At 45.1% G+C, this 17,664-nt stretch overlaps 1 protein-coding gene across 4 annotated transcripts; it reads right to left on the bottom strand.

Annotated features, from left to right (window-relative positions):
• Positions 1 to 248: 248 nt before the first annotated feature.
• Positions 249 to 16,894, bottom strand: LOC129813585 (microtubule-associated protein futsch-like). 4 transcript variants are annotated; one of them, XM_055865914.1, is made up of 13 exons: positions 16,521 to 16,894; positions 11,885 to 15,880; positions 11,400 to 11,711; positions 10,196 to 11,282; positions 8,588 to 8,658; positions 8,416 to 8,501; positions 8,254 to 8,314; positions 8,059 to 8,134; positions 7,895 to 7,942; positions 3,030 to 3,286; positions 1,119 to 1,328; positions 898 to 986; positions 249 to 770 (listed from the first exon to the last, which is right to left on the bottom strand). In XM_055865914.1, the coding sequence occupies exons 2-13, from the start codon at positions 15,815 to 15,817 to the stop codon at positions 692 to 694; spliced, it is 6,309 nt and encodes a 2,102-aa protein (XP_055721889.1). In that variant the 5' UTR covers positions 15,818 to 15,880; positions 16,521 to 16,894; the 3' UTR covers positions 249 to 691. The 4 variants fall into 4 exon arrangements, with proteins under 4 accessions (XP_055721889.1, XP_055721887.1, XP_055721888.1 ...); XM_055865912.1 differs by having other exon boundaries at positions 10,196 to 11,531; positions 11,595 to 11,711; XM_055865913.1 differs by having other exon boundaries at positions 10,196 to 11,711; positions 11,885 to 15,022; positions 15,089 to 15,880; positions 16,521 to 16,838.
• Positions 16,895 to 17,664: the final 770 nt, after the last annotated feature.

Genomic DNA, 17,664 nt, shown 5'->3' with positions numbered 1-17,664 from the left:
AACATATTTTTTTGTAGTTATAAATTTATAAATAAAATCCATTACCAGACTTGCATGCATTCATTATTGACCTGTCATGGGGGAACAGTCTCATTCCTGTACTGTCATTGCAAGTCATGGGTTGTGTCTTAAATGACACGCTATTCCCTATATAGTGCACTATACTTGGGCCCTGGTCAAAAGAAGTGCGCTATGAAAATAATAGGGTGCCATTTGGGACTCAATATACCAATAAGAAGCAAACTAGATGACTGAGGAAGCTTTATTGAGCTGACATGATTCACATTCAGAATGTTATATGCCTGTCACCAAGAAATAGGTATAGATGAAGGTATCGACAAGCTAACCTTACATAGCCACATAATTAGACAGGAATTCACACAGGAAGAGGAATTAAAATATTATTATTAAAAAAAAAAAAAGACATTCCTTTTCCATATAAAAATAGACAAGTATTTACAGAATTTACAGTAATCCAGCCTTAACGGGCAACCATGATGGACAAAATACTGTGGTAGTGGGTCTAAACCGCGGTGTACGTCCTCCCAGGATTTTCCCATTCACGGTAAAACGCTGCAGATGTCGTCTCAATCAGAAATGACATTTGAAGGTAAAGCACTATACAACACGCCCTGGGATTTCATCTCGGCTGAAGTCTGACGGCTGGAAGCCAAAGTAGGCAGTGTGGTGTTCAGTGCACAGGACGCTGACCGATCGATGCTTTCATTTTCATCTGTTGCTCGATCATCCAATCAAACTCCTCTCTTTCCCTGAGGACAGGAAGGAGGGACAAGAAAACAGATGTGGGAACTGGTGTGTTAAACCTGACTTGGGTTAGCTCCACAAGCTAATGCCTAGGCTTTAGTACAGTGGGCTCACACACTACTCCTCTCTTACCTTTTACTCAGACAGGGCCCTTTTAGGTATTTGTCCTCTGCCTTCACCAGTGACAACTTGTCCACTCCAGCTATGGCATAGATAATAGCCTGCAGGAGAAGAAAACTTTAGAATAATTTAATTTAAACTAATTCAACAGTAAAGGGGAATATAAAACACACACAGCAAAAATAAATTTGTGTGTCGATGGACAATAAAGTTGTTTCCTATTGCATTGTGACCTCAGGTAAGAGGACGTCCAGTACGAGACGTATGCGGTCAACGTCAGCCAGGCAGGGGGCGGTGAGGGGGGCGGTCTCATACACCCCCCTCAGGTACTGATACACCTGGTCCAGCTGGTCCTCATCCTCCAGGTAGGTGTCCACTACTGACCGACTGGCTGCCAGGAACCATCGCAGCCACTTGGATTGTTGCTGCCCGCCGATCACACCCTGGAGGGGAGAGAGAGAGGTTATCATATACAGAGAGACCTGATCACACCCTGGAGGAGAGAGAGAGGTTATCATATATATAGAGACCTGATCACACCCTGGAGGAGAGAGAGAGAGGTTATCATATATATAGAGACCTGATCACACCCTGGAGGGGAGAGAGAGAGGTTATCATATACAAAGAAACCTGATCACACCCTGGAGGGGAGAGAGGTTATCATATACAGAGAGACCTGATCACACCCTGGAGGAGAGAGAGAGAGGTTATCATATATTAGAGAGACCTGATCACACCCTGGAGGGGAGAGAGAGAGGTCATCATATATAGAGAAACCTGATCACACCCTGGAGGGGAGAGAGAGAGGTCATCATATATAGAGAAACCTGATCACACCCTGGAGGAGAGAGAGAGAGGTTATCATATATTAGAGAGACCTGATCACACCCTGGAGGGGAGAGAGAGAGGTTATCATATACAGAGAAACCTGATCACACCCTGGAGGGGAGAGAGGTTATCATATACAGAGAGACCTGATCACACCCTGGAGGAGAGAGAGAGAGGTTATCATATATTAGAGAGACCTGATCACACCCTGGAGGGAGAGAGAAGTTATCATATATTAGAGAGACCTGATCACACCCTGGAGGAGAGAGAGAGGTTATCATATACAGAGAGACCTGATCACACCCTGGAGGAGAGAGAGAGAAGTTATCATATATTAGAGAGACCTGATCACACCCTGGAGGGGAGAGAGAAGTTATCATATATTAGAGAGACCTGATCACACCCTGGAGGAGAGAGAGAGAGGTTATCATATATTAGAGAGACCTGATCACACCCTGGAGGGGAGAGAGAAGTTATCATATATTAGAGAGACCTGATCACACCCTGGAGGAGAGAGAGAGAAGTTATCATATATTAGAGAGACCTGATCACACCCTGGAGGGAGAGATAGGTTATCATATATATAGAGACCTGATCACACCCTGGAGGAGAGAGAGAGAGGTTATCATATATATAGAGACCTGATCACACCCTGGAGGGGAGAGAGAAGTTATCATATATTAGAGAGACCTGATCACACCCTGGAGGAGAGAGAGAGGTTATCATATATTAGAGAGACCTGATCACACCCTGGAGGGGAGAGAGAAGTTATCATATATTAGAGAGACCTGATCACACCCTGGAGGAGAGAGAGAGAAGTTATCATATATTAGAGAGACCTGATCACACCCTGGAGGGAGAGATAGGTTATCATATATATAGAGACCTGATCACACCCTGGAGGAGAGAGAGATAGGTTATCATATATATAGAGACCTGATCACACCCTGGAGGAGAGAGAGAGAGGTTATCATATATATAGAGACCTGATCACACCCTGGAGGAGAGAGAGAGAGGTTATCATATATATAGAGACCTGATCACACCCTGGAGGAGAGAGAGAGAAGTTATCATATATTAGAGAGACCTGATCACACCCTGGAGGAGAGAGAGAGAAGTTATCATATATTAGAGAGACCTGATCACACCCTGGAGGGGAGAGATGGAGATGGGGAGAGAGAGGATGGAAGGAGGGAAAGAGCGAGAAAGAGAAATGAGGGAGAGAGGGGAATGAAGGGAGAAAATCTGATACTGACAGAGAAGAGAACCTATTGAGTGCCTGGGAGAGTGAGGGAAGCATCGGCATGGTTACTCACTAGAAGGCGTGTCTCCACCCGGCGTTGCTTAATGATGAAGTCCACCAGTTTCTCATTGGCACGGTTACGTGCTGCCTTGGAGCGGTCAGGCAGCAGCTTCCTCCTCCTCCTCCTTCTCCTCTCCTCCTCCTGCTGGCCGCTGCCCTCCTCCTCTTCCTCCCCAAGGTCAGAGGTTAAAAACTGCTCCTCCAACATCAGCTTACTGGGGAAGTTGAGGTCAGAGGTACTCTGAGGATAACGTCTCCTCACAGGACAGCCTGTTGGTGGATCAGGCAGGTTATTTATCCATCCGTCACCTTTATTTGCATTTATTATGGATCCCCATTAGCTGCTGCCAAATCAGCAGCTTCTCTTCCTGGGGTCCAGCAAAATTAAGGCAGTTTATACAATTTGACAAAATATTACAATACAGTCACAATGTGTGCCCTCAGGCCCCTACTCCACCACTACCACATATCTACAGTACTAAATCCATGTGTACAGTTGAAGTCGGAAGTTTACATACACTTAGGTTGGAGTCATTAAAACCCGTTTTTCAACCACTCCACAAATTTCTTGTTAACAAACTATAGTTTTGGCAAGTCGGTTAGGACATTTACTTTGTGCATGAAACAAGTCATTTTTCCAACAATTGTTTACAGATTATTTCACTTATAATTCACTGTATCACAATTCCAGTGGGTCAGAAGTTTACATACACTAAGTTGACTGTGCCTTTAAACAGCTTGGAAAATTCCAGAAAATTATGTCATGGCTCTAGAAGGTTCTGATAGGCTAATTGACATCATTTGAGTCAATTGGAGGTGTACCTGTGGATGTATTTCAAGGCCTACCTTCAAACTCTGTGACTCTTTGATTTTCCCATGATGTCAAGCAAAAGGGAAAATGAAAAAATAAAAATGTTGTAGACCTCCACAAGTCTGGTTCATCCTTGGGAGCAATTTCCAAACACCTGAAGGTACCACATTCATCTGTACAAACAATAGTACGCCAGTATAAACACCATGGGACCACGCAGCCGTCATACCGCTCAGGAAGGAGACGCGTTCTGTCTCCTAGAGATGAACGTACTTTGGTGCGAAAAGTGCATATCAATCCCAGAACAGCAGCAAAGGACATTGTGAAGATGCTGGAGGAAAGAGGTACAAAAGTATCTATATCCACAGTAAAACGAGTTCTATATCGACATAACCTGAAAGGCCGCTCAGCAAGGAAGAAGCCACTGCTCCAAAACTGCCATAAAAAAGCCAGACTACGGTTTGCAACTGCACATGGGGACAAAGATCGTACTTTTTGGAGAAATGTCCTCTGGTCTGATGAAACAAAAATATAACTTTTTGGCCATAATGACCATCGTTATGTTTGGAGGAAAAAGGGGGACGCTTGCAAGCCGAAGAACACCAACCCAACCGTGAAGCACAGGGGTGGCAGCATCATATTGTGGGGGTGCTTTGCTGCAGGAGGGACTGGTGCACTTCACAAAATAGATGGCTTCATGACAGAGGAAAATTATGTGGATATATTGAAGAAACATCTCAAGACATCAGTCAGGAAGTTAAAGCTTGGTCGCAAATGGGTCTTCCAAATGGACAATGACCCCAAGCATACTTTCAAAGTTGTGGCAAAATGGCTTAAGGATAACAAAGTCAAGGTATTGGAGTGGCCATCACAAAGCCCTGACCTCAATTCTATAGAAAATTTGTGGGCATAACTGAAAAAGCGTGTGCGAGCAAGGAAGTCTACAAACCTGACTGTCAGGAAGAATGGGCCAAAATTCACTAAACTTGTTGTGTGAAGCTTGTGGAAGGCTCACGAAACGTTTGACCAAGTTAAACAATTTAAAGGCAATGCTACCAAATAATAATTGAGTGTATGTAAACTTCTGACCCACTGGGAATGTGATGAAAGAAATAAAAGCTGAAATAAATCACTCTACTATTATTCTGACATTTCACATTCTTAAAATAAAGTGGTGATCCTAATTGACCTAAGACAGAGAATTTAATAGGATTAAATGTCAGGAATTGTAGAAAAACTGAGTTTAAAATGTATTTGGCTAAGGTGTACGTAAACTTCAGACTTCAACTGTATGTATAGTGCATATGTTATCGTGTGTGTGTGTGTGTGTATGCATGCGCCTGTGCCAATGTTTGTGATGCTTCACAGTCCCTGTTGTTCCATAAGGTGTTTTTTTAAATTATTATTATTTATTTTTTTTAAATCTAATTTTACTGCTTGCGTCAGTTACTTGATGTGGAATAGAGTTCCATGTAGTCATGGCTCTATGTAGTACTGTGCGCCTCCCATAGTCTGTTCTGGACTTGGGGACTGTGAAGTGACCTCTTGTGGCATGTCTTGTGGGGTATGCATGGGTGTCTGAGCTGTGTGCTAGTAGTTTAAATGTACAGCTCGGTGCATTCAACATGTCAGTACCTCTCATAAATACAAGCAGTGATGAAGTCAATCTCTCCTCCACTTTCAGCCAGAAGAGATTGACATGCATACTATTAATATTAGCTCTCTGTGTACATACAAGGGCCAGCCGTGCTGCCCTGTTCTGAGCCAATTGCAATTTTCCTCAGTCCTTTTTTGTGGCACCTGACCACACGACTGAACAGTAGCCAAGGTGCGACAAAACTAGGGCCTGTAGGACCTGCCTTGTTGATAGTGTTGTTAAGAAGGCAGAGCATCGCTTTATTATGGACAGACTTCCCCCCATCTTAGCTACTACTGCATCAATATGTTTTGACCATGACAGTTTACAATCCAGGGTTACTCCAAGCAGTTTAGTCATCACAACTTGCTCAATTTCCACATTATTTATTACAAGATTTAGTTGAGGTTTAGGATTTAGTGAGTGTTTTGTTCCAAATACAATGCTTTTAGTTTTAGAAGTATTTAGGGCTAACTTATTCCTTGCCACTCACTCTGAAACTAACCGCAGCTCTTTGTTGAGTGTTGCAGTCATTTCAGTCGCTGTAGTAGCTGATGTGTATAGTGTTGAGTCATCCGCATACATAGACACTCTGGCTTTACTCAAAGTATGTCGTCAGTAAAAAAAATTAAAAGCAAGTGGCCTAAACAGCTACCCTGGGGAATTCCTGATTCTAACTGGATTATATTTGAGAGGCTTCCATTAAAGAACACCCTCTGTGTTCTGTTAAACAAGTAACTCTTTATCCACATTATAGCAGGGTGTTTAAAGCCAAAACACATATGTTTTTCCATCAGCAGACTATGATCAATCATGTCAAAAGCTGCACTGAAGTCTAACAAGACAGCCCCCACAATAATAATATCATCAATTTCTCTCAGCCAATCATCAGTCATTTGTGTAAGTGCTGTGCTTGTTGAGTGTCCTTCCCTATAAGCATGCTGAAATTCTGTTGTCAATTTGTCAATTTGTTTACTGTGAAATAGCATTGGCTAACTTATTCCTTGCCACCCACTCTGAAACTAACTGCAGCTCTTTGTTGAGTGTTGCAGTCATTTCAGTCAAACACAATTTTCTCCAGAAGTTTACTAAGGTTTGGTAACAGGCTGATTGGTTGGTTATTTGAGCCAGTAAAGGGGCTTTACTATTCTTGGGTAACGGACTGACTTCAGCTTCCCTCCAGGCCTGAGGGCACACGCTCTCTAGTAGGTTTATATTGAAGATGTGGCAAATAGGAGTGGCAATATCGTCTGCTATTATCCTCAGCAATTTTCCATCCAGATTGTCAGACCCTGGTGGCTTGTCATTGTTGATAGACAACAATAATTTGTTCACCTCTACCACAATGACTTTACGAAATTCAAAAGTACAATTCTTGTCTTTCATAATTTGGTCCGATATACTTGGATGTGTAGTGTCAGTGTTTGATGATGGCATGTCATCCCTAAATTTGCTAATCTTGCCAATTAAAAAGTCATTAAAGTAGTTGGCAATATCAGTGGGCTTTGTGATGAATGAACCATCTGATTCAATGAATGAAGGAGCCGAGTTGGCTTTCCCCCCACAATTTAATTTTAAAGGTGCCCCAAAGCTTTTTACTATCATTCTTTATATAATTTATCTTTGTTTCATAGTGTAGTTTATTTTTCTTTAGTTTAGTCACATGATTTCTTAATTTGCAATACGTTTGCCAATAAGTGGGGCTGTCAGACTTAACTGACATACCCTTTTGCCTCATCCCTCTCAACCATACATTTTTCAATTCCTCATCAATCCAAGGGGATTTAACAGTTTTTACAGTCATTTTCTTAGTGGGTGCGTGCTAAATAGTAACTGGAATAAGTTGTTTCATAAATGCGTCAAGTGCAGCATCTGGTTGCTCCTCATTACCCTCCACAGACCAGCAAATTTTCTTTACATCGTCAACATATGAATCACTACAAACCTTATTGTATGACCTCTTATACACTATATTAGGCCCAGCCTTTGGAACTTTGGTTTTCCTAGATATGGCTATTATATTGTGATCACTACATCCTATGGATTTGGATACTGCTTTAAAGCAAATTGCTGCAGCGTTAGTAAAGATGTGATCAATACATGTTGATGATTTAATTCCTGTGCTGTTTGTAACTACCCTGGTAGATTGACTGAGAACCTGATCCAGGTTGCAGGCACTGGTTACAGTTTGAAGTTTTTTTCCCTGAGCTTGATGATAGCCAGTCAATATTTAAAATCACCCAGAAAACATACTTCTCTGTTGATATCACATACATTATCAAGCATTTCACACATATTATATTTAGTCAGGTCAGTTAGAGAATAGATTCTGTTGTACTATAATGACCATCTTAAATTAAGAACAGGCAGCATTGGACTGAAGTTAAACATTGAATAGCAAAGTGCCAACATCTAATAGACATGAACTTACTTATGTCATCAGAAAAGTATTCAATGAAGGAGCCGGTGAAGCCACATCCTGCAAAGACAATACAAAACATCAAGGAAAACACAACACACATAATGAACTTCATCAGGGTCCGGACAACAGGCGCACAGTGCTCATTCTAAGAGAAGCGTAGTAGAATTGGTTACCGATACGGATTCTATAGTCGGCGATCAGCTCCAGGCACCATTTGATGGCAGCATCATAACTCTCTCTGGCTTTACACTACAGACGACAGCAAACAACACACCAGTCACCAGGAATACATATACAAAAACAGCTGTATCTATACTATATATTAGTTGTATGGAGACAGTATTCATAAAAGAGTTTAAAAACCTTACCACAAGCTGATCAGCCTCTTCACAGTCAAAAGGCTTCAATGTTTTTAGGGCCACAGAGAAGCTGGAAAAGAAACGGAAAAAAACATGGTTAATATCGGAACAAAGGTTCATTACTAAAGAATGACAGTGGAAATGGGTTAAACAGAGTTTTGGGGTTCCTACCCTTTTCGTATCCTCTTCTTGTCAAACAGCAGGTTGTCAATAAACACAATGCTGGCTTTCTTCATCTTCCGGTTCACGCTTTTCACCTGAGGAGAAGAGTTGTTGTCAGCTCTAACATGTCCCCACCACATCTCATCGTTTCATGTTGTTGGGAGCACAGATCCACACTCACCATTGCCGGCCAGAAAGGATAGTTTCTAAATTTGCACCAAACACATATTCCCTCTGTTATGGACAGCGGCTCTGAAAGAGACAAATAATTATTTATATACTGAACAAAAATATAAACGCAACATGTAAAGTGTGGGTCCCATGTTTCATGAGCTGAAATAAAAGATCCCAGAAATGTTCCATAAGCACAAAAAGCTTATTTCTCTCCAATTTTGTGCACAAATTTGTTTACATCCCTGTTAGTGAGCATTTCTCCTTTACCAAGATAATCCATCCACCTGACTGGTGTGGTATATCAAGATTAAATAGCATGATCATTACACAGGTGCACCTTGTGCTGGGGACAATAAAAGGCCACTAAAATGTGCAATTGTCACAATACAATGCCACAGATGTCTCAAGTTTTGAAGGAGCGTGCAATTGGTATACTGACTACAGGAATGTCCACCAGAGCTGTTGCCAGAGAATGCAATGTTAATTTCTCTACCATAAGCCACCTCTAAATTTGTTTTAGAGAATTTGGCAGTACTTCCAACCGGCCTCAAAACCGCAGACCATGTGTAACCACACCAGCCCAGGTCCTCCGCATCTGGCTTTTTCACCTGTTGGATCATCTGAGACCAGCCACTTTGACAGCTGATGAAACTGTGGGTTTACGCAACCAACAAATTTCTGCACAAACTGTCAGAAACCGTTTCAGGGAAGCTATTCTACATGCTTGTCGTTCTCACCAGGGTCTTGACCTGACTGCAGTTCGGCGTCGTAACCGACTTCAGTGGACAAATGCCCACCTTCGATGGCCACTGGCACGCTGGAGAAGTGTACTCTTCATGGATGAATCCCAGTTTCAAATGTGGGCGAGCAGTTTGCTGATGTCAACGTTGTGAACAAAGTGCCCCATGGTGGAGGTGGGGTTATGGTATGGGCAGGCATAAGCTACGGACAACGAAAACAATTGCATTTTATCGATGGCAATTTGAATGCACAGAGATACCGTGACGAGATCCTGAGGCCCATTGTTGAGCCATTCATCCACCGCCATCACGTCATGTTTCAGCATGACAATGCACGGCCCCATGTCATCTTTTCACATTTCCTGCAAGCTGAAAATGTCCCAGTTCTTCCATGGCCTGCATACTCAGACTGTCACCCGTTGAGCATGTTTGGGATGCTCTGGATCGGCGTGTACGACAGCGTGTTCCAGTTCCCGACAATTTCCAGCAACTTTGCACAGCCATTGAAGAGGAGTGAGACAACATTCCACAATCAACAGCCTGATCAATTATGTGAAGGTGATGTGTCACGCTGCATGAGGCAAATGGTGGTCACACCAGATACTGACTGGTTTTCTGATCCACGTCCTCTTCCCTTTTGTTTTAAGGTATCTGTTCCCAACAGATGCATGTCTGTATTCCCAGTCATGTGAAATCCATAGATTAGGACCTAATTCATTTATTTCAATTGACTTATTTCCTTATATGAACTGTAAAATCTTTTAAATTCTTGCATGTTGCGTTTATATTTTTGTTCAGTGTACTTAAAAACAATGTACAATTTTTGCAGGCGTCATGTCAGGGAGGGAGTTTATCAACCATCCACACTAACTCACTTGTGTTATTTAAGAAACTGGGCAGATCTTCCTCATCCTCCTGCTCTTCCTCCTCTTCAAGAGGAAGTGATGACAAGTGGTCTTCCTGTAGGCTCAGTTCGATGGACAGGTTTGAGGACAGGGAGGCATCTCCTGTGTCTTCGTCCGGTGAGTCCAACTCCAGTAGCTCAAACCGTGGTCTGGAGCATTGGATTGGCTGAGAGCTGGTGCTGTCGTCGCTCTGCAGCCCGACTCTCTCCACTCCCTCTGCTGTAAGACCCTTCCTGCTTCTACGTCTGTGCTTGGCTGGAGGCCCCTCTGAGCTGCAGGCCTGGGAACCTCCCTCTGCTGCAGTCTTCACCTTCTTACCACACTGAGTCTTCACTCTCTTCCCTACAGCCGGGTCCTTCACTCTCTTCCCTACAGCCGGGTCCTTCACTCTCTTCCCTACAGCCGGGTCCTTCACTCTCTTCCCTACAGCCGGCTTCTTCACTCCCTTCACTACAGCCGGCTTCTTCACTCCCTCCACTACAGCCGGCTTCTTCACTCCCTCCACTACAGCCGGCTTCTTCACTCCCTCCACTACAGCCGGCTTCTTCACTCCCTCCACTACAGCCGGCTTCTTCACTCCCTCCACTACAGCCGGCTTCTTCACTCCCTCCACTACAGCCGGCTTCTTCACTCCCTTCACTACAGCCGGCTTCTTCACTCCCTTCACTACAGCCGGCTTCTTCACTCCCTTCACTACAGCCGGCTTCTTCACTCCCTTCAATACAGCCGGCTTCTTCACTCCCTTCAATACAGCCGGCTTCTTCACTCCCTTCAATACAGCCGGCTTCTTCACTCCCTTCACTACAGCCGGCTTCTTCACTCCCTTCACTACAGCCGGCTTCTTCACTCCCTTCACTACAGCCGGCTTCTTCACTCCCTTCACTACAGCCGGCTTCTTCACTCCCTTCAATACAGCCACCTTCTTCACTCCCTTCACTACAGCCACCTTCTTCACTACAGCCGCCTTCTTCACTCCCTTCACTACAGCCACCTTCTTCACTCCCTTCAATACAGCCGGCTTCTTCACTCCCTTCACTACAGCCGCCTTCTTCACTCCCTTCACTACAGCCGCCTTCTTCACTCCCTTCACTACAGCCGGCTTCTTCACTCCCTTCACTACAGCCGGCTTCTTCACTCCCTTCACTACAGCCACCTTCTTCACTCCCTTCACTACAGCCACCTTCTTCACTCCCTTCACTACAGCCACCTTCTTCACTACAGCCACCTTCTTCACTCCCTTCACTACAGCCGCCTTCTTCACTCCCTTCACTACAGCCGCCTTCTTCACTCCCTTCACTACAGCCACCTTCTTCACTACAGCCACCTTCTTCACTCCCTTCACTACAGCCACCTTCTTCACTACAGCCACCTTCTTCACTCCCTTCACTACAGCCGCCTTCTTCACTCCAGCCGGGTCCTTCCTTGGTCGACCTCTGGGTTTACCCCAAGGTTTACTGCTGGGTACAGCTCCGTCTGGCTCTGGATTCTGAAAGAGGGAAAGTTACTGAATATTGAATAGTTTAAGCATTTACTACTCTACAGAGAATAAGCCTGGACTAAAACTCCTTTTCAATGGAGATTCTCCATTGTCAAGGCAAATTGTCTCTCAGTGCATAACGTCACGTCTGTTTCGACTCAGTGTTGATAAAGATACAGTACCTTGTCTAGATGTTCTAACAGCTTCCAGGTGATAGGTGAGGCGTTCTGAGGGCTGTCTGGCTTAGAGCTGGGGACCAGGGGAGACAGAGAGACAGAGAAGGGGTTGACTGTTCCTATGGAGGATCTGGGGCCTGGGGTGGAGCTAAGAAACATCTGCTGCTGGACCACCTTAGTTCTGCCTCTGACTCTCTTAGGTGTGTTTGTCGTTCTGACTCTCTTAGGTGTGTTTGTGTTTGTCGTTCTGACTCTCTTAGGTGTGTTTGTCGAGGAAGAGACGGCAGGAGGGCTGAGAGTAGGAGAGAGGCTCCTCTTTAGGCCAGAAGAGAGTTCTGCAGATAGAACAGGGAATGAAGAAAGGATCTCAGAGTCTACCCTGTGGCTCTGTGTTTTTTTTCTATGTTTTCTCTTTGGGACAGCAGGAGGGTTGTGTGTGGAAGAGGAAACGCTGGGGGGGAGTTCTGCAGATAGCACAGGGAGTGAGACGGGGTTGGCAAAGACTACATTACGGCTCTTTGATTTCTTAGTATATTTTTTCTTTTTTACAGTCTCCACTTGTGACTGTAGCTTACGTTTCAGCGATATTTCAGATGTCTTCTCCCTATTTCCCACAGTTTCCTGTGACTGGTCTACTTTATGGCTATGTGACTTTCTAGTATGTTTCCACTTTCTCACAGTCTCTTGCGACTGGACAGTCTCCTGTGATTGAGCTACCTTGGAGGTCTGTGACCTTTTAGATGCATGCTTCCTCTTGCTCAAATTCTCACTCTCTTGTGACTGGTCAGTCTCCCGCGACTGGTCTACCTTAGGGGTCGCCGATTTTTTTGTATACTTCCTCTTTGTCACCGGTGCCGGACACCTGTCCTCAAGGCCAGGCGCAGGTGAGTTGGGTGTCAAGGACTGTGTCTCAGCCTCTGTTTGGTCCTCTGGCTGTGAACATGGGTGTGTATCTGTTAGGGCCTGATGGATCTGATGTCCTGGGACAGTATGAGGTGTCTTGTCTTTGGGTGGCCTCCCCCTCTTGCGCCGTTCACCGTGTGGCTGTGATGCATCAGAGGTTCCTTTCTCTGTGGTCCTCTGTTTCTGGGGTGAAACAAATAGTTCAGCCTCTAGCTCTCTGGTCAGTGAATCTGTGTGATCTCCAGCAATTAGAACATTATGGCTGGTTGTATCTCCTTGTTCTACAGATCGACTACAGAGATGGGACCCATCGTTACGCTGTACCCTCTGGAAATCCTTGGAGGGAGATTGTAGTTCAGAGGTGCCCACAGGTGACAGAGGCTGTGTCTCAAACTCTGTTTGGGCATCAGGTGGCTGACACCTGTCCTCAGGCACAGGTGAGTTGGATGACAGGGGATGTGTCACTGTGACAGCATTCGTTTGTTCCTCTCGCTGTGAACATGGGTCTGAATCTGTAGGGGACTGGATCTCCTGTGACTGGTCAGTCTCCTGCGGCTGGTCTACCTTAGGGGTCTCCGATTCTTTTGTATACTTCCTCTTTGTCACCGGTGCCGGACACCTGTCCTCAAGGCCAGGCGCAGGTGAGTTGGGTGTCAAGGACTGTGTCTCAGCCTCTGTTTGGTCCTCTGGCTGTGAACATAGGTGTGTATCTGTTAGGGCCTGATGGATCTGATGTCCTGGGACAGTAAGAGGTGTCTTGTCTTTGGGTGGCCTCCCCCTCTTGCGCCATTCACCGTGTGGCTGTGACGCATCAGAGGTTCCTTTCTCTGTGGTCCTCTGTTTCTGGGGTGAAACAAATAGTTCAGCCTCTAGCTCTCTGGTCAGTGAGTCTGTGTGATCTCCAGCAATTAGAACATTATGGCTGGTTGTATCTCCTTGTTCTACAGATGGACTACAGAGATGGGACCCTTCGTTACGCTGTACCCTCTGGAAATCCTTGGTGGGGGATGGTAGTTCAGAGGTGCCCACGGGTGGGCTGGGTGACAGGGGCTGTGTCTCAACCTCTGTTTGGGCATCAGGTGGCTGACACCTGTCCTCAGGCACAGGTGAGTTGGATGACAGGGGCTGTGTCACTGTGACAGCATTCGTTTGTTCCTCTCGCTGTGAACATGGGTCTGAATCTGAAGGGGACTGGATCTCCTGTGACTGGTCAGTCTCCTGTGAATGGTCAGTCTCCTGCGACTGGTTAATCTCCTGTGACTGGTCAGTCTCCTGCGAATGGTCAGTCTCCTGCGACTGGTCAGTCTCCTGCGACTGGTCAGTCTCCTGTGACTGGTCAGTCTCCTGTGACTGGTCAGTCTCCTGTGACTGGTCAGTCTCCTGTGACTGGACTACCTTAGGGGTCTCCGATTCTTTTGTATACTTCCTCTTTGTCACCGGTGCCGGACACCTGTCCTCAAGGCCAGGCGCAGGTGAGTTGGGTGTCAAGGACTGTGTCTCAGCCTCTGTTTGTGAACATGGGTGTGTATCTGTTAGGGCCTGATGGATCTGATGTCCTGGGACAGTATGAGGTGTCTTGTCTTTGGGTGGCCTCCCCCTCTTGCGCCGTTCACCGTGTGGCTGTGATGCATCAGAGGTTCCTTTCTCTGTGGTCCTCTGTTTCTGGGGTGAAACAAATAGTTCAGCCTCTAGCTCTCTGGTCAGTGAATCTGTGTGATCTCCAGCAATTAGAACATTATGGCTGGTTGTATCTCCTTGTTCTACAGATGGACTACAGAGATGGGACCCTTCGTTACGCTGTACCCTTTGGAAATCCTTGGAGGGGGATGGTAGTTCAGAGGTGCCCACAGGTGACAGAGGCTGTGTCTCAAACTCTGTTTGGGCATCAGGTGGCTGACACCTGTCCTCAGGCACAGGTGAGTTGGATGACAGGGGATGTGTCACTGTGACAGCATTCGTTTGTTCCTCTCGCTGTGAACATGGGTCTGAATCTGAATGGAACTGGATCTCCTGCGACTGGTCAGGCTCCTGCGAATGGTCAGGCTCCTGCGAATGGTCAGGCTCCTGCGAATGGTCAGGCTCCTGTGACTGGTTCATCTCCTGTGACTGGTTCATCTCCTGTGACTGGTCAGTCTCCTGTGACTGGTCAGTCTCCTGTGACTGGTCAGTCTCCTGTGACTGGTCAGTCTCCTGTGACTGGTCAGTCTCCTGTGACTGGTCAGTCTCCTGTGACTGGACTACCTTAGATGTCTTCTTCCAATTTCTTACGGTCTGCTGTGACTGGTCAGTCTCCTGCGGCTGGTCTACCTTAGGGGTCTCCGATTCTTTTGTATACTTCCTCTTTGTCACCGGTGCCGGACACCTGTCCTCAAGGCCAGGCGCAGGTGAGTTGGGTGTCAAGGACTGTGTCTCAGCCTCTGTTTGTGAACATGGGTGTGTATCTGTTAGGGCCTGATGGATCTGATGTCCTGGGACAGTATGAGGTGTCTTGTCTTTGGGTGGCCTCCCCCTCTTGCGCCGTTCACCATGTGGCTGTGATGCATCAGAGGTTCCTTTCTCTGTGGTCCTCTGTTTCTGGGGTGAAACAAATGGTTCAGACTCTAGCTCTCTAATCAGTGAATATGTGTGATCTCCAGCAATTAGAACATTATGGCTGGTTGTATCTCCTTGTTCTACAGATGGACTACTGAGATGGGACCCTTCGTTACGCTGTTCCTCTGGCTGTGAACATGGGTCTGAATCTAAAGTGGACTGGATCTGATGTTCTGGGACAGTATAAGGTTTCTTGTCTTTGGGTGGCCTCCCCCTCTTGCGCCGTTCACTGTGTGGCTGTGATGCATCAGAGGTTCCTTTCTCTGTGGTCCTCTGTATCTGGGGTGGAATTAGTGATTGAGACAGGCTAGCAGGGTTGGTTGAAACAGGTGTTTGAACTGGGCTAGCAGGACTAAGTCCTGGTTGTGGAGTGGATGTTTGGTGGTCGGTCCAATTTGAGGTCTTCTGAGTGGAAAAGGAAGAACTGTCCTCTGGTGAATTCATGTTCAAGGCCAGGCGAGCTCCAGCGCTTCAACTCCTCAGGAGGGAAATGCTTGTCATCTTGAGCTGTGGTGGAACCATGCATGAAGATAACAGGTTTATTCTTTGTGTTGATCAAATAACAGCCATGTCAATTTCCCGAGATGGTTGTAAACATTAAATGTGTAGGCTAGTAATTAGCACCAAGGAAACATCTTAGCAAACATCTGGCCAGCTAGCTAAACACTGACAGCTTGTGAATTTGAAAGTTGCGTTACTAGACCAAACTCTGGCCATTCAAAGGATTAACACCTTCCATTTGCATCTTGAAAACGAGATCGTGCATCTCAAAAGATTTCATCATGCAAAATTTCAAATAAATAATGTTAGCTAGTTAGCCGTTAGCTAGCTGACAACACTACTAGAGATCGGTCTCATCAGATATTTAAAAATAAAACATGAACATATGAGATTAGAGACAGTTGACTAGTTTTGATAGATTTTCGTATTCACTTTACATCCGCATATGGGATGTACGGCGTGCTTTCTGGTATAACAACCGTAGCTAGCTCGCTAGCTAGAAAGCTACCGATAATTCTACAGCGTGTTTTGAATTGCATCGGTTACTCTGTGCTGGCTAACCGTTAGGTAGCTAACTTGCTAACGTTGCTAAAGTAGTATAGTAGTTAGGTTCCAAATACTGATATTCATAAAGATTCATACGTACACATAGAAACAGCAAGGTAGCTAGGTTGAATAGTTTCTTCTTGATACTTCAAATGTTGCAACTCCTTCTGGGTTAGCACTAGTTACCATATCCACAAAGTCAAAATTGTCTATCGTCAACTGGCTATATCGTAAAAATTAATGAAAACGAAAATGTGCTTTCTTTTCTTAATTTAAGTTTAGGTTTACGGTTAGCATTCTGGTTAAGGTTAGGTTTCAAATATGATTTTAAGAATATAAATTGTAGAAATAGGTGGGGTTTCTTACTTTGTGGCTGTGGTAACTAGTGACGACCCGCCCAAACCAAACAGAGATACTTTTAAGGAGATGGGAAACTCCACTGGATTTGTGTATATTGTCCATGCGTCGTCAATGGGATCGCAGTGAATTCTGAGCTATTCTGGGATAAGGAGAGCTGTCCTCCAAGGAGTGAATGGGGGTCAATTGGGCGCTAGCTCCAAAACCCACCATTAGCATCAATTTCGTGAACAAGTATAACATTACAAATATTTTCCGAGATGTGAGATAATTAATTGGTTCTCTGTAACATTGTATATTGCTTTGTAATCGTGACGTTACCTACTTTCGAGGAAAATAGGCAGGTTTCTCGATATATGGTGCTTTCAAGACAACTGGGAACACGGACAAAACGAGGTTAAATCATGAGGTCAGTGATATTCAAATCGGAAAGTCTGAGCTTTAGAAAGAGGCCCGACTTCACGACTTAGAGTTCCGAGTTGGATGACCGTTCAAAACGATTTTTTACATTCGGAGCTCGTTTTTTCCCGAGTTCCCAGTTGTCATGAACGCACTGAAGTCGGAGATTTCCAAGTTCCTCGTGAATTTTAAACGCGGCATCACACTCCGACTTCGAGAAAGGATTGCATGACGATTAGTTTTGCAACCGCGTGACGCAGCATGACAACGTCAACCCGATTGGTCGATACGTTTCTCTATTCTTGCCCAATGGGATTTCCATCTCTCCATTTCCATTCTATTTCCGAGTTTCGCGCTGTTTGATTCATGGGATATGTAGTACATTATACTGAACTCAGGAGCAACGTAATTTCACTCATTTCCAAGTTGACGAAATTACGTATTTAGGCAAAAAAATCATACACAAATATAAACCAAAAACACAACAC

Source organism: Salvelinus fontinalis, chromosome 17, assembly GCF_029448725.1.
Source record: "Salvelinus fontinalis isolate EN_2023a chromosome 17, ASM2944872v1, whole genome shotgun sequence".
In the NCBI taxonomy this organism is placed as follows: domain Eukaryota; kingdom Metazoa; phylum Chordata; class Actinopteri; order Salmoniformes; family Salmonidae; genus Salvelinus; species Salvelinus fontinalis.
The sequence above is the reverse complement of the archived record's forward strand: the minus strand, read 5'-3'. Positions and strand labels throughout refer to the sequence as shown.